Source organism: Carcharhinus amblyrhynchos, chromosome 1 (genome assembly GCF_965287045.1).
Source record: "Carcharhinus amblyrhynchos chromosome 1, sCarAmb.v2.hapA, whole genome shotgun sequence".
Taxonomy (NCBI): Eukaryota; Metazoa; Chordata; class Chondrichthyes; order Carcharhiniformes; family Carcharhinidae; genus Carcharhinus; species Carcharhinus amblyrhynchos.
In genome coordinates, this window is record NC_137324.1 from 40,500,869 (window position 1) to 40,526,284 (window position 25,416).

General features: G+C 42.7%; 1 protein-coding gene across 1 annotated transcript in view; it reads left to right on the forward strand.

Moving 5' to 3' along the window:
* Positions 1-25,416, forward strand: part of nol6 (nucleolar protein 6 (RNA-associated)) — a 110,644-nt gene that overhangs the window by 15,602 nt on the left and 69,626 nt on the right. The window contains exons 4-11 of the mRNA XM_080214038.1: positions 4,377-4,556; positions 6,683-6,851; positions 10,577-10,711; positions 14,941-15,104; positions 16,096-16,216; positions 17,638-17,696; positions 19,998-20,099; positions 24,380-24,495. Of these exons, the coding sequence (XP_080070164.1) occupies positions 4,377-4,556; positions 6,683-6,851; positions 10,577-10,711; positions 14,941-15,104; positions 16,096-16,216; positions 17,638-17,696; positions 19,998-20,099; positions 24,380-24,495 (1,046 nt within the window). The remainder of the gene's footprint in view (positions 1-4,376; positions 4,557-6,682; positions 6,852-10,576; positions 10,712-14,940; positions 15,105-16,095; positions 16,217-17,637; positions 17,697-19,997; positions 20,100-24,379; positions 24,496-25,416) is intronic.

A 25,416-nucleotide genomic window follows, 5' to 3' on the forward strand; every position in this document is an offset into this window, starting at 1 on the left:
GAGAAATCGCTCAACGCTCAGGGTTGGCCCTCGCATCAAATGGTTTATTTTCGCTGGTGGGGAGATGGCTTCTGTTAAACCCAGTGCCTCTCTCCGACGAACAAAGGAAAAACATCCGTTCTTATACATTTTTCAAACGTCTACACAGCTCATCACGGCTGGACCTTGTCCAATAATATTGAATACAGATTACATACAGTAGTCACTTATCCAATGAAAAAGGCATTACGTGAGGTGGGCTTGTGCATGATCAGCTTGTGGTCTCATGGCCACGACTCATGGTACTTCAGTCAATACTATCTTTCTTTCTCCCATCTGGAGTCCTTGTGTATACAATAATCCTTGTCCAATGAGCATCCTTATCATCTCCCATGACTCCTCCCTAATCCCCTGTATCTGGTTTTCATCCGAGACCTCAAATCATAGAATAGTACCAGTCACCAGTATCTGTGGTCTACTGTACACAAGCTAGTGCTCAAGCCAGCTAATGGTGTTCAGGAGTGTGGCTAAAAGCCAGCATCCATCTTGTGTCATTTTACTATCCTGAGCTCCTGTTGACATGGTGGAGTTTTCATGCATGCCCTTTGTGATTGTATAATGGTAAATTCATATATATATTTATTATATACTATTATTTCTACTAATATAAATTGCTACACAGGTACCTTTTGAATATAAATTGTTATACAGACACCTAAACCAAGGACATTGTTCTCTCTTAAACCTATTCCCTTTAACAGGCACATAGTAGTGTACAGAGAAACAAAATGAAAGAAGGGGGTTTGTGTAGAAATTGTCTCATGATGGATCTGTGTTTTGTATTATCACTGGATTTCTGGGATCCTGCTAAGAAACCATCTGTTGGCATTGCTGGATATTTGCCATATGTGACCTGTTCACTATGTGTTTATTATGAAATAGTTTTGAGTATTGCTTAGAGAACACAAACAGATGGTAATCTCAAACTCCCATGCACTGCATGTTTAACTGAGTGAGGACAAAATATGCCAAACACAATGGCATCTGTTTTAATTAAATAATTGGAATAGAAAATTGGCAAAGATTCCTGTCCTTCAAGATTTCAGCAGTCGTCGCTCTTCAGTTGAACCTGCCTCAAATGGAGCTGATGTGATGGTGGATGAATTCTGATAGATTGGTGGTCATCTCCATTTACAATTTTCATCAGAATAATTTTGATCTTAGCTCTGGTTTTGGGGGTAGTATTGGAGGAAGAGCCTCACCCTCACTGATGGCTGCTAACAGATATGTGACTGGCTTTAGGGTAGAGACTTGCTCTCATTATGCGTCTGTCCCATCACAAAGCTACCTATTGATGGGGCAAGAAACAGGGAGGCTCTTCAATCAGTCAGAAGGAGAATCCTCATTGAGTCTCATGGGGCTGCATTTTATGGGGGCAGATGGTCGGTCCTGCACCACCACCACACACACCCACACACCCACACACCCACACACCCACACACACACACACCCCCCCCCCGATGTCATGCCCTCTGGAGTTGCGGGCCAATCAGATTGCTCCAGTAATCCCTGTAGGGCTGAGGGCTCTGTGATGCCACTGCCAGCTGCCCCAATAAGAAGGTCAATAGACCCCTGGAAGGAGGCAAGTCTTGGGGTAATGGGTGGAAAGGATTTGGGCAGCCATCTTCAAGCAGAGGAGTGGGTTTTGGAAAGCAGGTGGGTAGGACGGAAGGGAGTTACTGTCTTCGGATGTGCAAGAGTATATTCCTCCCCATTATCTTGACCCCATTCGCCCCAAGTGCTATATTCAGCTGCCTCTTGAATACATTGAATATTTTGGCATTAACTACTTCCAGTGGTAATAAATTCCACAGTCTCTAGTCAGTTTCCTTTATAAGCCAACCCTCAACTCCGGAATCAACCTAGTGAATCTCCTTTGTGCCACTTCAGTGCCAGTATACCCTTTCTCAAGTAAGGAAACCAAAACTGTACACAGTACTCCAGGTGTGGCCTTATACAGCTGCAACATAACCTCACTGTTTTTAAGCTCCATCTCTCTAGCAATGACGGATAAAATTGCTGCCTTAATTACCTGCTGCGCCTGCAAACCAACTTTTTGTGATTCCTGCAAAGGACACCCAGGTCCCTCTGCACAGCAGCATGCTGCAATTTTTTACCATTTAAACAATAGTCCATTTTGTTGTTGTTCCTGCTAACATGGATGACCTCACAATTACTATTATTGTACTCCATCTGTCAGATCCTTGCCCACTCACTCAGACCATCTATATCCCTTTGCAGACTTCCAGCATCCTCTGCACACTTTGGTCTGCCACTCATCTCAGTGTCATCTGCGAATTTTGATACACTATATTTGATCCCCAACTTCAAATCATCTATGTAATTCATAAACCATTGTGGTCCCAACACTGATCCCTGAGGCACACCACTAGTCACTGATCACCAACCAAAAAAACACCCATTTACTCCCACTTTTTGCTTTCTGTTAGTTAACTGATTCTCTATCCATGCTGATACGTTACCCATAACACTGTGCATCTTTATCTTACGCAGTATGCTTTGGAGCGGCACCTTGCCAGATGCCTTCTGGAAATCCAGATACACCACATCCACAGGTTCCCCATTGTCCACTGCGCATGTAATATTCTCAAAGAATTCCACCAAATTAGTCAAACATGACCTGCCTCTCATGAACCCATGCTGTGTCTTACCAATGGGACAATTGATATCCAGATGTCTCGCTATCTCTTCCTTGATGCTTAATGTTCTTTAAACATGCTGAGCAGGCTGATGTTCTCGGCACCCACCTACCATCATATTGTGGGAGTCAGTTTAGGGGTAGTTAGGCAGTGGGAGGGTGGGTGCTGGATACTCACCTTATTTTACCTGCCCTCCCAGAAGCATACCTGGCGGGAGAGCACAAAGCCCAGCTCAGTGTCCAACCCCGGAAGCATAAAGCAGTAAACTTAGATTTGAGTCAGGTAGAGAATGTAAAAATTGGGAAAACAGATGGGATTCAGAGAATAGATGAGAGGCATGCAGGTAGAAATAAAAATAAATACTTGCGTTTACCTAATGCGTTTCACAGTCATCAGGCAGCTCAAAGCATTTTACAGCCATCAAAGTACTTTTTTTTCCCCACAAGTAACAATGTGTAAATGTGTCCATGCAGCATTTATTGAGGGATAAATATTGATCAAGAGATGGGATATCTTTCCTGTTGTTCTTTGAAATAATACTGTGAGATCTTTGATTGAGAGTTAGGGTTAAATGCAGTATTGCAGGATGGAAGATAGTTGAATTCGCATGGGAAAGGGTATACTGGTACTGATAGTGGAGGGAAAGGAAGTGGGTGGGGCTGCAGAGAATAGAAGAGAAGGCATGGGTGAAATTGAGGCAGGAAATTGCTGGGCTCAGAGTTTCACATGGAGGGAGACCAAGGCTGGTTTTCTTTCTCCCCATGGAGTTTCCATGGAAACAAGGGAGGAAGGCTGTAAGATGTGACTGTTTTTAGTAGAAGAAAGGGCCTCACTTGATTTATGAGCTCAGAGGTTCCCAAACTGAGGCCCACAGACTCCTGGGCATCTATGAAGGGTCTCCAGGGTGTTTATAGAACTGGAGGCTACAGTGTGACTGGCAAATGCCGGTTCAAAAGCAGCAACTGACCAATTTCAAAAATGATTGATCCATTTTGTTGTAGCAATCAGAGCAAGGCCTCTTGGAGCATTGGATGCTGATAGGTTGATGAGTCTGCATGTAATAGTTTGGGAAATGCTGTACCAGCCTATGGGAGGAGTCAGTGTTTCCAGACCAAATCTTTGCACGTTTAAGGTTTCCAAGTTTGATGGATTTTGTGTTTTCCCTTCTGGTCGGGGAGTTGTGACATGTCGCCGTTGTGAATCATCATTGCTTCTTGGGAGTTGACTGACAGTTCCTTGTTCTATTACCACCTTGTGTGGTCAGTTTTTAGAGGTTGGTTGGGTAAGGAACTCTCATCCTATTCATAATTCCAATCATGAATTTGCTAAGAGGGAAACTTTCTTTGCTGTCCAGTGACTGACCAGCAACTAGTATTTTAAAATATTTGTCCTGTGGTTATTCTTACACTTTTGAGTACAACATAGAAGTTATTTAAGTCTTTTTTTTAAATAGGACTGTTTGACTTGGAGGGTTCCGTACTCAACATGGCCATTGTGTAATGTTAGTTGAGCTGTACTGTATTTGATGGGTCACAAAATGTAACCTTTAAAGCATCAATTACAAGTGCAGTATCTATGGAATAATATAACCAATCACCATTGTTAATGCATACTGCATAAATGGTATCTTGTTACGTAGTGGGTTTAGTTTGGTAACACTGTTTTGTATTCCAACAGATTACAGACCAATCTTGGCTTCCAAAAAGTGTGAAAGTCCCTTTTCTTCAAATACCCTACAGTGTCAAAGGGAAATTTCATTTTCTACGTCCTGACTCTGTAAAAGTTATTGGAAGTTATTTACTTGGTACTTGCATCAAGCCAGAGATTAATGTGGATGTCGCTGTTACAATGCCAGCCGTAAGTTTCTTCAGGGGTTGGGAGGTTGGATCTGCTTAACTTCATAATTCTATTTTTGTTCATAAAGTATAGTTATTTTAGTATAATATAGTTACTTTGCATTTCATTTGATCATAAATACGTACTTAACACGTGAATTAGGGGTGGGAGGAGCACATGGACTGCAGGGGTTCAAGAAGGTGCATCTCCACTTTCTCAAAAGCAATTAGGCATGGGCAATAAGTGCTGGCCTATCCAGTGATGCCCACATTCTGTGAAAAAACAAGAAAAAGGCCATTTGGCCCCCCCGAGCCTTCTCTGCCATTTTGATAAGATAATGGTTGATCCGAACGTGGCCTCGGCTCCATTTTCCTTTCTATCCCTCATAACACTTGATTCCTTTAGCAATCTAAAATCTATCTCACTCAGCCTTGAATATTTTCAATGACCTAACTGCCACTGCTGTATGAGGAAGCTAATTCCACAGTTTAGTGACCCTTCTGAGAGGAGCTTTCTCTAATTCTAATCCTAATCCTTTCCATACTAATTAGGAGCCCTGTTACTTATAAACTGTACCCCCTCGTTTCCTCAGTAATGGTCTAATCTCACACACAACTGGAAACATCATCTCAGCACCCACTGTGTAAAATCCCCTCAATTTACTTATTTCAGTATCTGCTACCCATCACCATGTTCAATGATCTCCAAACCGAAATTGTTAACAAATCCAAGAGTAGCATTTCTTTTTGTTGGTTAAGGCTGAATTTAATGAGGGCCCTGGGGGCCTGACACCTACCACCAATAACTGGCAGCATCCCGGATGTATCGACCTCCAGGAACATTAACATCGGGAACCTTGCTGGGATATCTGGCTAACCACTCACTCTTTCCTGCCCATTAGCCTATTCTTTATCAATGCTAATATACTATCTCCAGCACCATTGGCTCTTATGTTATGACTTAACCTTTTGTGAGGCACCTTGTCAAATTCCTTCTGAAAGTTCAAATACAGCATGTCTACTGGTTCCTCTCTATTTACTTAGTCAGTCACGATTTCTCTCTTATGAAGCCATGTGGACTCTGCTTGATTAGATTATGATTTTCCGCATATGCTGCCTTAATAATTGATGCCAACATTTTTCCAACAGTAGTGTTAGGCTAAACGGCCTATAGTTAACTGATTTTGCCCTCCTTCCCTTTTTGAATAGGGGTGTCACATTGGCAGTCTTCAGGTACATCTCCAAAATCCAAGGATTTTTGGAAAATTACAACCAATGCGCCCACTGCATCTCGAACTACTTCTTATTACATCCCACATTTCGCAATGGGGCTAGGCACCTTGTGCAGTGACAAGATATTGGAATTCTGATTTGAGGACTGAAGTACCAGGCTTGGCGTCAACTGTTTGTTGAATTTCAACATCTCTGAGGAAAGTCATCCTGCACAATTATCAGTGGGAATGAAATTGTAAACTGCTGAAGAGTAACTTGCATCTGACACCAAATAAACACATCCTAGGCCTAAGGATTGACATTGAGTTTTTTTATGGATTGCTGTTGAAACTGCAAGGAAATAGAAGCAGGAGTAGGCCATTTGGCCCTTCAGACCTGTCATGGTCATGCTGATCATCAAATTCAATATTCTAACCCTGCGTGCCCCCTCCCTCAATACCCTAATTTTGTGTGCTGCCTCCCCCCCCATCCCCATTCCCATCCATATCCTTTGAGCCCCAAGAGCTATATCTAATTGCTTCTTGAAATACTACAACATTTTAGCCTCAACTTCATTCGATGGTAGTGAATTCCACACATTCACCACCCTCTGGGTGAAGAAATTTCTCCTCACCTCAGTCCTAAAAGGTTTACCCCTTATCCTCAAACTATGACCCTCTAGTTCTAGACTCCCACCATTGGGAGCATCTAACCTGTTAGAATTTTATAAGTTTCTATCAGATCCTTTCTCATTCTTCTAAACTCCAATGAATATAATTCTAATTGACTTAGCCTGTCCTCACAGATAGATACCTTGGATGAGCTGGCAGTTCAGAAAGGCAAAATGGGGAGAAGTAGTGAAGAGAGGCTGACTGATGTAATTGAAATCTGAGGGATGGGAAATTTCAAAGTTGACCTTAAACTTTGTAATTTCAGGAAATCCTCCAAGCCAAGGACAACTTTAACCAGCGTTACCTGAGGAAGCGGGCTCTCTACCTGGCTCACATTGCCCGTCACTTGTCTAAGAAAGAACTCTTTGGATGCATAAAGTTTGGCTACTTCAACAGCAATCACTTGAAACCAATCTTGTATCTATCTCCACAAGGTCTGTTTTTTTTAAAAAAAAATGTTGCAATGCAGTAATGGTTAAATTACACTGGCTGTAAATGCACCAGAGTCCCGGTTAACATTTAAAAAATTGGGGCCTAGATTTTCTGATCGTACAGCTAACCACATCCTATGTAAACAAATGGATTACTCTCTGTGACAGCCAGAAAACCTCAGCTTGGTCTTAGTTTGGATTGGCTTCTGCGTCAGCACAGATCTGTAAGGTGGGATTCTCCGACCTCACCCACAGTTGGGATTCTCTGGTCTGCTGCAGGGACCTGGGTTTGATTCCCGGCTTGGAGTCACCGTCTGTGTGGATTTTGCACTTTCTCCCCGTGTCTGCGTGGGTTTCCTCCGGGTGCTCCGGTTTCCTCCCACATTCTGAAAGACATGCTAGTTAGACGCACTGACCCAAACAGGTGCCAGAGTGTGGCAACTAGGGGTACCTCACAGTAACTTCATTGCAGTGTCAAGGTAAGCCTTACTTGTGACTAGTAAATAAATAAATTTTAACTTCAGTTCCAGTATTTTCTGATTCCGAGTTTCAGTTTCTTGTTCACACTATTATTCAGGAACTCGGTCAGAAATGCTTTCAAGGAGTTGCCTTTTGAGTGCAGGATTCAGAAGTTCACCACAATCAAATGTGACGAATGCTGCTTGAAGTCTACACAGGAGAAATGAGCACTTAAAACAGAAGGAAAAAAAAACTTGCATCATTTGGCACTTGACACATCTGTTAGCAGTTTCAATCCTATGAAAATAGAATCATTTGTTGTTTCAGAAGCACAGGAGACAGTGGCCTTGTGGGATTATCAGTCATCTATTAATCCAGAAACTCAGCTAATGTTCAGGGGATCCAGGTTGGAATCCTGCCACGGCAGATGGTGGAATATGAACTCAGTAAAAATAAAAAAAATCTGGAATTAAGAATCTATTGATGACCATGAAACCATTGTCGATTATTGGAAAAACCCGTCTGGTTCACTAATGAACTTTAGGGAAGGAAATCTGCCGTCCCTAGCTGGTCTGGCCTACATGTGACTCCACAGCCACAGCAATGTGGTTGACTCTCAACTGCCCTTGGGCAACTGGGAATGGGCAATAAATCCTGGTCAGCCAGTGATGCCCATGTCCCACAAATGAATAAAAAAAAAGCACGATACTGACAATCTACTGGAACCAGTGAAATCATACCCCTGTATTATTCAGTGTCTTCAGGAAGAAAACATAATGGAGAAAAATAACAGTTCAGAGAAAAAGTTGACAAATATAAATGTGCATTAATATAATCAACCACAGTTCTTAATCCACCAAAAATTTCTACCCAATAATGACAATTATTACTGTTGATATTGGAGATGCTGTGAACTGTGAATTGGAGACTTGGGTTGTTCTCCCCTCAATAGCTACAGTTAAGCGCTCAGAATATGCTACAATAATCAAGTCTGTAAACTCTATTTAATATCACCAAACACTTCCAAATTGGTTCCCATATATTCAGCCAAGATGTTGTGATGCAATATATATACTTAACTTCAGCCTGACTATTCAGTTGTTTAGTGCACAAAGGCAAGCCGAGCAATCATGTCTTAATCTTTTAAAGGAACGGTCACATCAAACTTGACAGCCGGAATTCTCCAGCCATTCATGCCCTGCTGCCAATGAGAATGGAGAAGTTGGCGCTCAGCCAAAAATGCTGCCAAATCTGCTGAGGATTACTGGCATCACCTGTTTTTATTTCAGATTTTCAGCAGTCACAGTATTTTACTTTTATCAGTTTCTATTTAGATTTCCAGCACTTTGCTGTTGAACCCACAATTTTTTGACCCCCCAAGAAAAAAAGTATTAGAACTGAACCAAAATAAAGGAAACACTAAAAGCAAGTAAATTAAAGCTTCTGTTGGCTCAGAGTTGTGGCATAGATTTCCTATCACCAGGGAGTGCACACCCTGTTGTGTAGAGCAACATCTATCACTTCACTATTCTCATGAAAAATAAATAAATTAGTTATTCATCCCCGTGTTCTTTGTGGTACCTTGTCTCGAATGCTTTGTTTGCCTGCAGGATAACTGACTGCACTTCAAAAACAATACAAACAACAACACAAAACCTAGGTCTATATAATGTCTTTAATGTTGTTGGTGTGTTCTGTGGCACTATTCACAAAGAGCAGAGGTGTTCCCCGGTGCCTTGGGCAGAATTTAACCCTCAACAAGTGTAGCAGATTTCCTGGTCACCTTGCTGTCTACAAACTGTCTGCTTATCGTTTGCTACATTCTACTCCTGACTACATCTCAAAAGGATTGCACTGGCACGGCAGTACTTGAGACATGTTCAGATCGTGAATGTCTTAGTTGTTCTTTCAAAAACTTATTTTTTTAATCTAAAATAAGATTTTGAATATTCAATCGCCCAGCCGTCATTGCTTTTTGGGGAAGAGAATTCCACATACTAACGACTCTGAAAGAAAAATGATCTTTCTTATCTCCATCTTAAATGGGAGCCTTCTTATTCTTAAACTGTGTCCCCTATTTCTAATCTTCCTGCAAGCTGGTTGCACAGTGGTTAGCACTGCTGCCTCACAGCACCAGGACCTGTATTTGATTCCCGGCTTGGGTCACTGTATGTGTGGAGTTTGCACTTTCTCCTTGCATCTGCGTGGGTTTCCTCCTGGTGTTCTGGTTTCCACCTACAGTCTGAAAGACGTGCTGGTTAGTTGCATTGGCCATTCTAAATTCTCCCTCAGTGTATCCAAACCAGCATTGGAGTGTGGCAGCTAGGGGATTTCCACAATAACTCCATTACTTGTGACACTAATAAATAACAAAAATGGAATCATCTTTCGTTAATCCACTCTATCAAGTCTCCCCAGGATCTTGTATGTTTCAATAGGATCGCCTCGTTTTCTAAATTCCGGTGGGTATAAGCCCAACCTGTTCAACCTTTCCCCATAAGTGAAGCTGTTCATCCCAAGAAAGGATCTTCTCTGCACTGCTTCTAATGTAATTATGTTTTCAAATAAGGAGAGCACAACTGTACATGGTACTCCAGATGTGGTCTCCCCAAGGCCCTGTCCAGCTGCAGTAAAACTTTCCTGCTTTTATATCCATTCCCCTTGCGATAAGTAATTTAATATACTCATGATTTAGTTGCTTATGTGTTTTGTGGTTATTTGTTTTTTAAACGTTGCATCACACTGTTGCCTTCCAAGATGGGGGATTTGGAAAAATAGATCTTTCATTGCCAGTAAATGGTCTGGAAAGTGACTGCAAATGCCCAGAATATAGCTTCAATTTTGGATGTACAGTAATTGGTGATCTGGGCACTAATGTGACTCAAAATTACATTTGTTTAAAGAAGAGATATTTCTCCTCCAGCTTCAGCTCACTTACTTGTATATCACCAAATATGTGCACCAGTGCAATTGGTAAATATGTAAGAATGTAATATTAAAAAACATTGCTTCAAAAATGTTCCGTGATATACTTGAGTGGTGATTTTGTGTAGACTTGTTTTTCAAATGAGTATGAATGTTTGTGAAAACTCTAACTCTTATCTATGCTGAACATCATGTGTGTTTAAAATTTTGATGTCTTTTGTGCTGGTTTTGGCTAATTTTCTGAAATTGCAGGCCCTTCTCTTTCCCTTTAACGAAAAAGGATGAAAGGCCTCAGTTGAGTCACACTGACGTAGATTTTGACAGCGTTTATCCTCTCGTTCTAGGTAAAGATGAGAAACTGGTAACTGTAAGACTTCATCCGTGCGCTCCTGCTTCTTTCTTCAAATTCAGTCGTTTTCACCCAAGCAAAAACAACGTCCGTGTATCCTGGTTTCTGGAGCAAGGATCTGCCCCGGGAGGTTTGTGCTGTGACCAATGTTTTATTTCTTTCTTATTTCTTCTTTCGTTTTGCTGTTGTCCTTTTGCTTAATGCTGTTTTTTTTTGCTGTGGTGTTCTGTGTAATGCCGAGATTAGCTTTTTAGCTCCCAGATGTTGCTGTTTATATTGGAAAGCTGATATGAACGATTGGGTTGGCCAGAATGGAATATCACCATGGTAGCAGAGAAAGATTTTGAAGATGATGTGAAACCTGAGTTTTGAAAGCTTGTGCGCACTGAACTACATGGCTTTGATAGCTGGGGCTAATAGATGCCAATAGATGGAAAAAATAAGCCAAACTGTTAAAGCTAAGAGTTGGGAGCTTGGGCAGTTTGAATCTTCAGCTGCGTTCTCTCCGTGCAGTATCTGAAATGTCGGATTGTTTAAATGCGGTAGCTCCAAGTAACATTCAAAATCATGAATGATTGGAGGATTTCTGACCAATCTGGGTTGCTCTCTCAAGCTGCACTTCAGGGTGGTACTGAGGAGGTGCTTTGTGTGAGGGATGTGCTCAGTTAAGTTTAAGTTTACTTATCAGTGTCACAAGTAGTCTTGCAGTAACACTGCAACGAAGTTATCATGAAAATCACTGAGTTGCCACACTCGGGCACCTGTTCAGGTCAATGCACCTAACCAGCACGTCTTTCAAACTGTGGGAGGAAACCCATGCAGACACAGGGAGAATGTGCAAACTCCGCACAGACTGTGACCCAAGCCGGGAATCGAACCTGGGTCCCTGGCGCTGTGAAGCAGCAGTGCCAACCACAGTGCCATCATTCCGCCCTCCGAGGGAGCCGTCAAATGGAACCTTCTTTTGTCTGTTCAGAAAGATGTACTTGCAGGCCAAAAACAGGGATTTCTCCCAGATTCTTGGCCATTATTAAAAGAAAATATCAGAAACTCATTCATCAACAGTACAAATTAACTAATCATCTATTTGTTGATGAGGCTTTCCTAAGTCCAAATGCACAGTTATGTTTGCCTACAAACTAATAGTCACGTAACTTCAAACGTAATTGATTCTGAAGTTTATTTTGGAGTCATGCTGAGATTGTCAAAGTGACTGTGGTGAGAATTCAGGCTCCCTGAATGAGAGATTGACAGTAGCAGGATGTGCCGCCAGGAATTGTGTGCAAGGGAAGTGGAGCAGCATGAGATTGTTGTCATTGTTTGGGAAGAATTTGATGGCTGACCTGACTCGAGAATTGGCTGTATTTTGTTCTCAATGCTGTGCTTTGTGGGTGGGGTAGCTGAATAAAGAGTTCTTGGGATAAGGGGTGAGGGGGTTTGCAGAAACGGTGCTTATTGTGTCTCAATGGGGAACGTAGGAGTATGTCAGCCAGCAGCCAAAATGTAAGGGGAGAAAGCTCTGGACTCAAAGATCTGTTTCTCTATGCACAGCTTTTCCAGCACTTTCAGTCTTTATTTCAGATTTCCAGTATCCACAGTATTTTGCTTTTGTTTTGTGTTTCTTCTCTGGTGACTGTAAAGGAAAAATGTAAATGCAGTCAGTGCTCACGTCCTGCCTGTCCTGTTTTAGACAGGGCAGCATCCTGACTACCTTCAGAGAAAATTCTGTCTAAGTGGCTGATATGTTTACAAAGCCTATGGCAACGTTGCTTTAATGTTCTTGCCTGCATCTAATCTGTCAGAGTACCTCCAATCTTTCTATTTTTATCATAGACTGTAATGTTCAGTTGCTGGTTGTTGCATTGCGTTGTCACATGAAGCAGTTGGAATTACTGAAATCTACTCAATCCATCACAATAAAATCATTGAATCCCTACAGCGCTGAAGGAGGCCATTTGGTTCATCAAGTCTGCACCGACCACAATCCCACCCAGAACCCTATCCCTGTCACCCCACATATTTATCCCGCTAATCCTTCTAACCTTTGCATCCCGGGACACTAAGGGGCAATTTAGCATGGCCAGTCCACCTAACCCACACATCTTTGGACTGTGGGAGAAAACTGGAGCCCCCTGAGGAAACCCATGCAGACACAGGGAGAATATGCAAACTCCACACAGACAGTGACCCAGGCTGGGAATTGAACCTGGATCCCTGGTGCTGTGAGGCATCAGTGCTAACTGCTGAAAAGAGAATTTTGATGACCAGGATCTCAAACCTGAGACGAAGGTCATAGTTTACCCAACTGAGATCCCCACAGCCCTAAGTTCATTGGAGACTTGGACACCTTACAGCAGATGGCTCAAAGCACTGGAGAAATAGCACCAGTGGTGCCTTCACAGGATCCTCCAAATCCAGTGGCAGTCCAACAGCAGCATCCCCTCCCAAGCCAACTTGCTAAGCATTCAAAACCAACTCTAATGGATGTGACTTGTTGTTCATATGTCACACACTTGGTGCTGTCCAGGTCCATTTCAAAGTGAGCCAACGAGGGGAAAATGGATACCACTTGCATCTTTATAAGCTCTTCTCTCTCTTCTCTACACCCTACCCCCCAGCAAAGGGTAAGCTTATACTCAGAGATTAATGATTGGGATATTACACGCCATAAAACAAAGACCAGACCTAGGCACCAGATAAACATCCCTTTTGAAATCATTGTGGAGGTAGGAAGTCACATGACCTAAGTGACCATTTTGAAGTCTCAGTTGTGAACTGAGAAACAAGGGCAGTAGGTACATGGGACCACCATCTGCAAGTTCCCCTTCAAGCCACTCACTGTCCTGACTTGGAAATATATCACCGTTCCTTCGCAGTCGCTGGGTCGAAATCCTGGAATCCACCAAAGTTTCAGGAACGCAGCTCACCATCAGTTTCAAGGGCATCTAGGGATGGACAATAACTACTGATCTAGCCAGCCAGCGATGCCCATGTCCCAGGAATGAATTAAAAAATAAGCAGTTTGCTGATTATCTGCAACCTGAAAAGGGTAGCAGCAGGACTCCTGACTAACCCAGCAGCTGGGCACCAGCCCTCAATTCCTCAAAGCCTACTTCATTCTTAAAAACATCCAGCCTGCCAAACAAGCTGTATTTAACAGTCTATATTTAGAAACCACATCGTGCTGCATCATCATTTGATTTAATGGACTTCCGTCCTGCTCTTTCCAACCAGTGACTCTTCTGAACTGAATCCCCCCACAAAGGAAATTCCCCCTGGGCTTGAATTTCTGGACTCTAGAAATCATGTGAACTAATAATTTGTGGTTCTTTAATTGTTTTTTTTCCAACTCCCTTCTATTCCTTTTTTGTTCATTTACAGGACGTGTGTGTCACTAGGCCAACGTTTGTTGCCCATCTGAAATTGCCCTTGGGAAGATGATGGTTGGCTGCCAACCACCACCACCCCCAAAAAAAGGATTGAATGTGAAATAAACTAACTTTCTGAGTTAATCATAGAAGAGCGTTTTCCACGAATTACCGACAAAATTGGACCGCACAAATTGGGGGTTTTGGAGAACTCGGCTACAGCCTAGTTTTACAACAATTAGAAACATCCCTGCTTGTAGACAGAGAGGATAAAGAAGTTTAGTTGCCCCTCTCTCCTATCACTAGAACTCGGCTTGTATTTTAGTTCATGTTTCCTCATTTCTTTCTGTTCACAGTGGTTCACTGCTGCCTCACGGCGCCAGGGATCTGGGTTTGATTTCCGGCTTGGGTCTGTGTGGAGTTAGCACATTCTCCCCATGCCTGCGTGGGTCTCCTCAGGGTGCTCCGGTTTCCTCCCACAGTCTGAAAATGTGCTGGTTAGGTGCAATGGCCATGTTAAGTTCCCTCTATGTACCCAAGTAGGCGCTAGGGTATGGCCACTAGTAGATTTTGACAGTAACTTAATTGCAGTGTTAACGTCCACCTACTTGTGACACTAATAAATAAACTTTTCTGGCAGCTTTCATTCTGAAAGAAAGTGAAAGGACAGTATATTCTTATGTTAGGTTGTCAATTAGTGCTGAAAATTGATTCCACAGTTCCCGCCTCCTCCCTGGTACCTCTGGGGTGTGAACTTTAGCAGTAGTTATGAGAACTATTTTGTAATGGTGGATGTAGCAGCACAGCCTGATTGTTTCTCACCTGATGTTCAGCGGCAAAAACAGTCACAAGACATCAGTCAGGACAGGGCTGATCTGCTTCTGTTGCCTGGATCTTGTTTCAAGATGGGCACTGTATTTACAACATGAGCCAAAACATGTGATGCTTTTTTTTGCTGAAATCAGCTAATGGAGATGATTTATATTTTCAGGCAGTGATGAGCCTCCAACACCTCATTATAATAACGCCATACTCGTTGATCTAGTAATGGAAAAACATCTTCATTTCCTCTTCAATGCTGCCACTGATTTCCCGGGAATGAAAGATGGAATTGGACTTCTTAAAGTGTGGCTCCATCAGAGGGAATTTGACAAGGTACGATGCTGCACCTTTTTGATCTTGCATGAACTTTGATGTTAAATTGACCCTAGTCATGGTAAATTTTAACACTGTTAAAATAGTTTTGGAATTGTAAAGCATTGGTTGATGGAAAGGCTGTTGCTTCGCTAGGACCTGCTACCTTTAACTGGTTGTATGTCGATGGGGAAACTGATGTTCAATAAAATCACGACTAAATTCTCTGATATTTCAATGTAATATGGCTGCTGATAGCGCCGTTGATTTAAACCTTTGAGAGTAAAGGAGCTTTCTTACAAACCGGTGACCATCATGACCTACAAGGATAAGAGCACCAGATGCGTGAGAACACCATTACCAGAAAATTCCCTTCCAAACCACACACTATTCTGACTTGGAGCTATATCGCTGCTCCTTCACTGTCCTGTGAAAGAATAAAAACAAAACTGGGAAATGTGGGGATCAACGATGGTCTAGTCGTATTATCATTAGACTATTAATCACAAACTCAGTTAATGCTCTGGGCACCTGGGCTAGAAACCCAGATGGCGGAATTTGAATTAATTAAAAATCTGGAAATAAGAATCTACTGATGACCATGAAACCATTGTCAGAAAAACTCATCCTTCCTTTAGGTAATGAAATCTGCTGACCTTACATGATCTGGCTTATATGTGATTCTAGAGCCACAGCAATGTGGTTGACTCTCAACTGCCCTTGGGCAACCCGGGATGGGCAGTAAATGCTGGCCCAGCCAGCGACACCCATGTCCCTCAAATGAGTTTAAAAAAAACATAAAGTTGCATTTTACTAAGATTGTATTTAAAATTCGCAGCCTTTCGTTGAGTTCAGCTTTCTTTAACCAAAGAGATTATGAGCCCCACTGAGCATTTTTTTTAGTCAACATCGGATGATAGTTCTGTATCCATTGAAATGCTTATTCAGAGAAAAAAAATGGTTTTTGATATTTAGTTCAAGAGTTTAAAAGCAAATTTTTTTGTTCCTTTAGGGCTATGGCTGTCTGAATGGATTTCTTGTTTCAATGCTGGTGGCGTATTTGCTTTCTAAACGTAAACTGAACAAAATGATGAGTGGATACCAGGTACTGCGTAATGTCCTTCAGTTCTTGAGTAAGTAAAACTCTAACTTTGCAGATTAAATTCTTCACTGGTAAAAGTAGCTGATTCCTTGGCCTTAAACCAGGACTGTCATTCCTAATCTTAGTGAGAATGATCTGAGAAGTGCTTTAGAACATATGAATTAGGAGCAGGATTAGGCCATTTGGCCCTTTGAGCCTGCTCTGCTATTCAGTAAGATCATGGCTGATCTGACTGTGGCCTCAACTCCACATTATTACCTAGCCCAATAACCTTTGACTCACTTGTTAGTTAATAACTACCATAACAATATGCGGTGACCCTGGGTCCACCAGTTTCTGGGGAAGAGGTTTCCATACGCTCACGACCATCCTGAGAGGAAAAATTCTCCTCCCCTAGTCTCTCCCACAAGGGGAAACATCATCTCAGCACTTCTGCTGTCAAACCTTATATGTTTCAATAACTCTCAGTAACTCTCATTCCTTTAAACTCCCTCACAAGATAACCACCGACCCATTCCAAGTATAAATAAAGTGTGCCATCTCTAAACTGCTTCTAAGGCAATTATATTCCTTTTCAAATAAGGAGACCAGAACTTTATGCAGTACTCCTGATCTGTTTCCACCTACGCCCTGTACAACTGTAGCAAAACAACTCTACTTTTATATTACATTCCCTTTGCAATAAATGGCATTATTCCATTTGCCTTTCTAATCAGTCGCTGTTCTGATTAACTTTGTGACTCATGCACCAGGTCTGTACCTCCACCCATCATTTCATTACACTGAGGTCAGTACAGAGCACACATGATGCAAGCACAAAGTTTTAATGAGTTCTGGAAAATGGTAGATATTTGTCTTGCACTGCAATGTCGACAACATTTCAGACAGGGTCTCCTGAAATGTAAATTCTGGAATGAATTGCATGTGTAAAGGCCAGAAAAAAATTCAGCGAGTGTCCAGACCAGCACTGGCATCTGGATACAAATAATTAATGCATTAACCTCAAAAAGAAAAGTCAGTTAACTGTGCCTAACAAAGGAAGTTAATGATTTAAAGGAAAGGCCAATTATATAAAGTTGCCAGAAATTGAGAATTGGGAGCTATGGAAAAGGGTGAGCCAAAGAACAGATAAAGAAAGAATTGAATATGAATGGTAAACTAGCAAAAATTGTAAAAAAGCTTTCAAACGTATAAAGATTATTGTAAGAAGTCTCACAACACCAGGTTAAACTCCAACAGATTTATTTGGAAACATTAGCTTTCGGAAAGTCGTCGCTGATGAAGGAGCGATGCTCTGAAAGTTCGTGATTCCAAATAAACCTGTTGGACTTCAACCTGGTGTTGTGAGACTACTTACTGTGCCCACTCCAACACTGGCGTCTCCACATCATAAAGGTTGTAGGCAGTTTCATAGGAGATTTTTAATTTCTCTTGCTTTTTAATTTTGTTTAGCTGTAACGGACCTCACTCGAGATGGCATCAGCCTTTTCCAGGACACTGATGACTCAGTGGTAAGATCTTCTCTTAAAATAGTAGATGTGCAGTGATGTAACCAGTGCAAACAGCTCTGGACAGCCTGTGTGATCCTTTAAATTGGAAAAGGGACCTTTTAAAAAGCATTTGCATTGTGGTTACGGTAAATTGTTCGGTCTTCGTGCTTTAGATCACAAAATTATCTGGCACCGCTCTGTTACCTTCAGGGATCTCCGGACGTGCACTTCAAGGTCCCTGTATACCTCTAAGGTTCAGTGTATCCTACCATTTATTGTGTATTCCCTTGCTTTGTTTGTCCTCCAGTGTATTACCTCAAGTTTCTCTAGATTGAACTCCCATTTGCCCCTTTCCTGCCCACCTCCAGTCCATGGATATCTCCCCGCAGTCTACAGCTATCCTCCTCACTAGCAGCCATGTGGCCAAGGTTTGTATCATCAGCAAACTTCTTAATTATGCCCTTGCATAAAGCTTTGCTATGTACAATGAAAAGCGAGGGACTCAGGCTCTTTAGTGTATGTTTCTTTTGGAATTTGGTGGACAATTTATTAAAGTGTGCGGTCCCTTGCAACTTTTTTGTGCGATTTATGCACATGCATAATAACTTACAGGCCACAGCCAAATCAGCCCCTTTATTGGAACGTTTGGGTTGCTGCATTGCCATGTAGCTGTACAGCTTAAGGGAAACACTGGCTGGAACTGTCTAGTTATAAAGGGACCTTGGAGTACACAGCCAGAGATTCGTGAAGGTAGCAGAGTGGCAGATAAGGTAGTTAAGAAGCAACACTCTTTATTACTCGAGGGGTGGAGTATAAGAGCAGGTAGGTTGTGCTGCAGTTATGTAAAGCAGTGGTTAGGCCACAGCTAGAGTCCTGCATAACTCCTTTGGAACAGTCTTTCGGGCACGAAAACAGCCTTAAACCATTACTCTTTGTTTTCTCCCACTGAGGCAATGTTGGATCTAACTTGACCCTTGCTTTTTGGATCCCATGGGCTCCAACTGGTCTGCTCCGGTGAGACTTTATTAGAAGGCAACATCATATGTGTTACCTTACTCGGCCAATTCAATCACATTAGTTCGTGAGTTTGTTCGGTCATTTGCTTGGATCATGGTTGATCTCAACTTCACTTCCCAGCTGATGTTCCACATCCCTTCATATTGTGGAATCATAGAATCCCTACAGTGCAGAAGGAGGCCATGTGGCCTATCATGTCTGCACCGACTATAAACCCATCCTATCCCCACAACCCCACACATTTACCTTGGCGCGCGCATGCACACACACACACTAGGGGCAATTTTAACATGGCAATCAACCTAACCCACACATTTTTGGACTGTGGGAGGAAACCAGAGCATCTGGAGGAAATCCATGCAGACACAGGGAGAATGTGCAAACTCCACACAGACTGTGACCTGAGCAGGGAATTGAACCCAGGTCCCTGGCGCAGTGAGGCAGCGGTGCTAACCACTGTGCCACCGTGCTGCCTGTTGTACTCCCACCTGACAAAATGTTATGGATCTTAATCTTCAAAATTTCAATTCATCTATCACCCTGAACCTTTTTTGGGGAATGAAATTCAGATTTCCACTGACTACTTTGTGCGAAAAAGTGCTTCGTGATTGACTCCTAAATAGCCTGGTTCTCGTTGCAAGATTATGCCTTCATGTTTGAGATTCTTCCACCAGAGGACACAGCTTTTCTGTATGTGACCTGCTGAATTTGTTAATGATTTTTAAAGTATTTGATAACATCACCCCTTAACAGTTTGTGCTAATGATTTTGATGTGTATGATGAAACCCTTTTTTATGAGATTAAATGTAAGGGGTGGCACTGTGGTTAGCACTGCTCCCTCACAGCCAGAGTTCGATTCCCAGCTTGGGTCACTGCCTGTATGGACTTTGCATGTTCTCCCCGTGTCTGTGTGTGTTTCCTCTGGGTGCTCCTCTTTCCTCTAAAGATGTGCGGATTAGGTGGATTTTCCATGCAAAATTGCCTCTTAGTGTCAGAAGAACTATTTAGGGTAAGTGCACGGGGTTTGGGGGATAGGGCCTGGGTGGGATTGTGGTCAGTGCAGACATGATGGGCCGAATGGCCTCCTTCTGCACTGTAGGGATTCTATGATTTTACACATTTTTAAAATACTGTTGTTTACTTTAAAGTCAATAATGTAGTAAGGTTATTTGTTTACCTAACTGAACTATTGTCATTTTGTGGGAAATTGGTTGTCTTAACGAGGTCAATGGGGGCAGAAGTGTAAATTGACAAGTTTGAATTGAGATGTAATTTACTGAAATTTGTTAATCTTTCTTCCATAGCCATCACTTCCAGATTTCCATCAGGCTTTTGAAGTTGTATTTGTGGATCCCTCAGGATTTGTAAACCTCTGCGCAGAGATGACCGCAAGCAAATACAAGCAGGTAAAATACTCAGCACAACTGGCAAGTCTTATTCATTGTATGATAGATCTGATTTTAAAAAAACCTTCTGCTCTGAGGAGTTTTATGAAGTCAGCTATACTAGGCAAGGTGGGGAGAATGCAGGAATACTGGATTTGGTATTTAATAGTTTAATACACTGTCTGCTTCCATCTCCCTCCTCCAAATTTGTTGTTCTCCACTGCTGAAGATGTTGGCCCATTCTAGGGTGCAGTTACCCAAGGCTGCCTCCACTTGCTTTTGGGATGGAGACTTGCAGAAGAATAACTTTTCGGTGAGCTGATTGACTACGTGGAGGGTAGGTGATGGACCTCAACTCTGTCTAACAATGGCCTTAAGCAGTGCCCTCCAATTTGCTCAATGAGAACCACTGACAGATGATTCGGGGCAGGGATCAAGTCGCTGCCTACATGTTTCTGTTACCACTCTGGTGAGATCAGCTAACTCAACATAGATCAATAATTCTTTGCATTAACAGAAAGTTTGGGTACAAATTGGAGCTTGTCCCTCCTGTGCACAGGGGAACCCCTGAAGGTTAGATGGTGTAAAATTGCATGGATGGGATTCCTTCTGGGATCCCACCTGTCCCAACCCAGATGTGATTTTATAGTGGGATCACAAAGTTTTGGATGGGGAACTCGCCCTTACCCATATTATGGCCATTTAAGGACCCTTTCCCACCCAGCCTCAATTTTCAGTCTGACAGCCGGATAACTGAGGGTGGAAAATAGAAAACTTCACTGGCCTTGATATCAGGCTAGAAGGTGGAGAGGCAGCTCCATCGGAAACTCCCTTCAGACTGGGGGGGGGTGCCCCCTCCTCGTGGGTTGGATGTCTCCAGCCCTCCCTCAGTGATTTTCCCCCCCTCAGGGCAAACAGGATAAAGACCCTCCTATATGCTATTCATTGACCTGACCAAGGCTTTTAAACCGGGAAGGCCTATGGAATCTTCTGTCCAAATATGGCTGCCTGAAAAGATGTTCAGTGTCATTTGCTCATTTGGCAATGGCATGATGGCCAGTGTGTTGCAAAGCGATAGGTCATTGGATGCCTTTCCTTTCACTAAACTGGCTCCAGCTCTGTTTACCATGTATTTCTCAGCCGTGCTCCTGTGCTCACTCAAACACCGTGATGCAGGAGGACAAATTCACTTCAGGTCAGAGCGCAACCTCTTCAACTTGCAACAGCTCAAGACTTGCACAGAGGTGATTTGACAGCTACTAAGCGAACCCTTGTTTGTGGGCGAACACTTCAATAACACATTCTGAAGGAGATTCAGCTGCATGCTGATTGCTTTGATCTAGTCTGAGAACACCTTGGCTTAACAATAAGTCTGAAGTAGACAGTGACCTGGTATTAAACTCCCCCTGCTCACAGACTCTCTTCATGGTTACTGTCAACAACATACCCCTCCATTCAGTGTGGAAGTTTTGTTACCTTGGGGAATATTCTCTCTAGCGACACTACACTGGATGACGTAATCAACTGTCGACTGGCAAAAGCAAGCTCAGCGTTTCGCAGACCCATTCACGTTCTTTGGAAAGAGTATTGAGTTCGTCTGTCAACAAAGATCCAAGTCCACCAGGCAGTGGTTCTTGTGTCACTGATTTTATGAGTGTGAATATCTCATAAGAACATAAGAACATAAGAAATAGGAGCAGGAGTAGGCCATCTAGCCCTTCGAGCCTGCCCCGCCATTCAATAAGATCATGGCTGATCTGTTGTGGCTCAGTTCCACTTTCCCGCCCTCTCCCCATAACCCTTAATCCCCTCTCTTATCAAGAACCCATCAACCCGCTTCTTAAAAATATTTAGCGAGGCAGCCTCCACCACTTCAACGGGCAGAGAATTCCAGAGATTCACCACCCTTTGAGTGAAGAAGTTCCTCCTCAACTCTGTTCTAAACCTCCTCCCCTTTATCTTGAGGCTGTGCCCCCTAGTCCTACTGTCTTTTTTGAGTGGGAAGAGTCTCTCCACCTCTATCCTATCCATCCCATTCATCATCTTATATGTCTCAATGAGATCTCCCCTCATTCTTCTAAACTCTAACGAGTACAAGCCTAGTTTATTCAGCCTCTCCTCATCATTGATGTCCGATCCTAGAATGAAACCTGGCTTGTTGGATCCTCACTCTATTGTTTTTAGAAACCATTGAATTCAATTATTGAGCCGTTTCACAAGAATCTGATGGTGCACTTGGGCACCAAGATAAAACATTTATTAAATAAGAAAACTTGACAAAAAGGTTGGAAAGATTTCAACACAAAAATGCCATCAAATGATCCAAGCTCATATTCATATTATATGGTTCACTAATGTCCTTTAGGGAAGGAAATCTGTTGTCCTTACTTGATCTGGCCTACATGTGACTCTAGAGCCACAGCATTGTGGTTGACTCTCAACTGCCCTTGGGCAACTAGGAATGGGCAATAAATGCTGGCCAGCCAGTGATGCTCATGCCTCACAAATGGAAAAAAAAAAATCCTTTTTAATTCCAGCAGTACCCCTGCAGGCAACTCCAGTGAAGATTTACCACTGTCTCAGTACCAAGGCTTACTGCTTGGACTCTCTGGCTCAGCTGCAAATGGTTCTTCTGGCGGGTTTCTGAGCGCTCACTAGATGCTTTATCCCCGGCTGGTATCTCTCTCTGAGATACCCAAAAAGCACAATCTGAACTTACAATTACTTCAACGTCAGAGTGAACATGAGTACCTTAAACTCCGATCTCCGACAGACTTACTGGAGAGTTTAGAACTCCTATCTTGATTCGCTGGCAGAAACACAATAGCTGTCCTGCCCTTCTGTCATTTTCTGTGGACAACGGACCCCAGTCATTAAGCAGAAGAGTTTTTTTTTCTGTTTTTATGCTTTTTTTCCCCTAAATTCTCTAAACTACTAACTACTTTGTAACCCATTTTTTTACTTCAGATCAGTAAAAATGCATGTAAACAAACAGGGCCTTCAGACTTACTGACAGCTAGCTTTCCAAAAACTCTGAATGGAACTAGAACCATATTGCACCTTTCTTAACCTACAAATGTTACTTAAACTTCAAGCCATACGTTGTTCCCAACACTGACTAAGATCTGCTTGCAAAGTCAACTGGCTGGACAAAATCCCCAGCACTGAGATTCTTGTAAAGTGCTCCGTACCTGCCAGCGAGAGCCTGCTCCTCCGAGCTGAGTTTCACTGGGTCAGTCACATGGAGGATTTCCGCACACCAAAGGCAGTATTCAGTTGTTAGCTGATCATGGGAACCTGCACCATGGGACAACCCAAACTTAGATATAAAGGCAATCTGAAAGCCAATCTCACAGCTGGGTCCCAATACGTGCGGGGCAAAAAAACAACATTGAACACACCCAAATGGAGAGGTCTCTTATCAAAAGCTTCTGACGTTTGAGGAGAACAGAGTCAAGTGCCTTCAGGGCAAGCCAGTGCCTCACTGTACGTCCCTCCAACGCTGAATTCCTATGCAGTATTTGCAGTTGGTTCTGCAAATTGAGACTTGGCATAACCCCTCGTATCGACCTAGACTATAAACTGACTTTTTTGTTTGATGAATGCTAATCTGTTGAGGTATTGGGAGAATCAGTCATCAACCTAATACAGGCAAGAATATGCTTGTGTAAGAGCAGTGTTTTGTGAGATAGCAGAACTGCTTGAAATCCTCTCCCAGGAAGAGAGATCAAGTCAATAAAACATTTGATGACCGTACATGTGGTCAATGTGGTGCACTGGAAATGTTACTGACTTGTGATCTGTATGTTTAATGTTCCTCTCACTTTCCCACTTCATGACTCTTCTGTAAAGAGAAAAAAAAGTAGTAGGCACCTCGCCTGTCCAACCTCCCTGTTTTCCCCATGGTCATCTGGCCGGTGTCATTGACAGACCTCTGGAAAAATATTGCCGTGCATTTGGACACTCGCTGTCTGTGGGAGGGGCAAATAGAAGATGACGTACTGCTCAAATTCAGTGACTGGAATCTTACCACCATTCACGCCAATGGGATTTTCCCATCCTGCCACGCTGAACAGCGATTTGGCTGACTGCCAAATTCTCTGACCTCGTTGCAGCAGGAGCGTGACTCTTAACTGTGTAACTAGTGAAGTTTTATCTAGAAACAGATGTGACAGACCTAAAGAAATAAATCATTGGTAAGCAGCAACAGATTTACAATAGTCATTGTTGTTCCTGTGTGTGTGAATTTGTATCTTATCAGGACCTGTCAGTTAATTTTCTGTTGTCTGGTAATCTCCCAGATTCAATATGAAGCACAGAAGTCAATGGAAACTCTTGACAACAAGGCGGTGGATGGATTTGAAATGCTTTTGATGACTCCCAAGCCCCTGATTCAAACATTTGACCACGTCTTCCAGTAAGAACAGTTTTTTTTTAAAATCGTATTTGAACATAAGAACATAAGAAATAGGAGCAGGAGTAGGCCATCTAGCCCCTTGAGCCTGCCCCGCCATTCAATAAGATCATGGCTGATCTGTCATGGCTCAGTTCCACATTCCCACCCTCTCCCCATAACCCTTAATCCCCTTGTCTATCAAAAACCTATCAACCCGTGTCTTAAAAATACTTAGCGAGGCAGCCTCCACCACTTCAACGGGCAGAGAATTCCAGAGATTCACCACCCTTTGAGTGAAGAAGTTCCTCCTCAACTCCGTTCTAAAACCCACCCCCCCCCCTTTATCTTGAGGCTGTGCCCTCTAGTCCTACTGTCCTTTCTGAGCAGGAAGAGCCTCTCCACCTCTATCCTATCCATCCCATTCATCATCTTATACGTCTCAATGAGATCTCCCCTCATTCTTCTAAACTCCAATGAGTACAAGCCTAGTTTATTCAGCCTCTCCTCATAGTTCAACCCCCTCAACTCCGGAATCAGCCTAGTAAACCTCCTCTGCACTCCCCCCAAGGCCAAAATATCCTTGCGTAAGTGCGGCGACCAAAACTGCCATTTGGGCCATAAAGTGAGGACTTTTGTTTTGTTTTTATTCCAATTTAATCAAATCAAGTCCAATTCAGAGTCTCAACCAGTTGAGACATTCCCGATCCAAGCTGACAAGACAGGGCTCTCACCTCCTGTCTTGGGCTTGATCTATATGATCCAAGCTGATTGGAGTAGGCATAGCTCCTCCTCCAAGGCTTGATCTCATTTGCATCTTAGCCAAAAGGCTGAGATGCCGCTTTTAAAAATTGCTTCAAATGAAGCTCTAATGTAACCTAATGACTTCAACCAAGCGCAGCATGTCAACGCTACACTTGATTTTGGCCAAAAGGCCGAGGATAT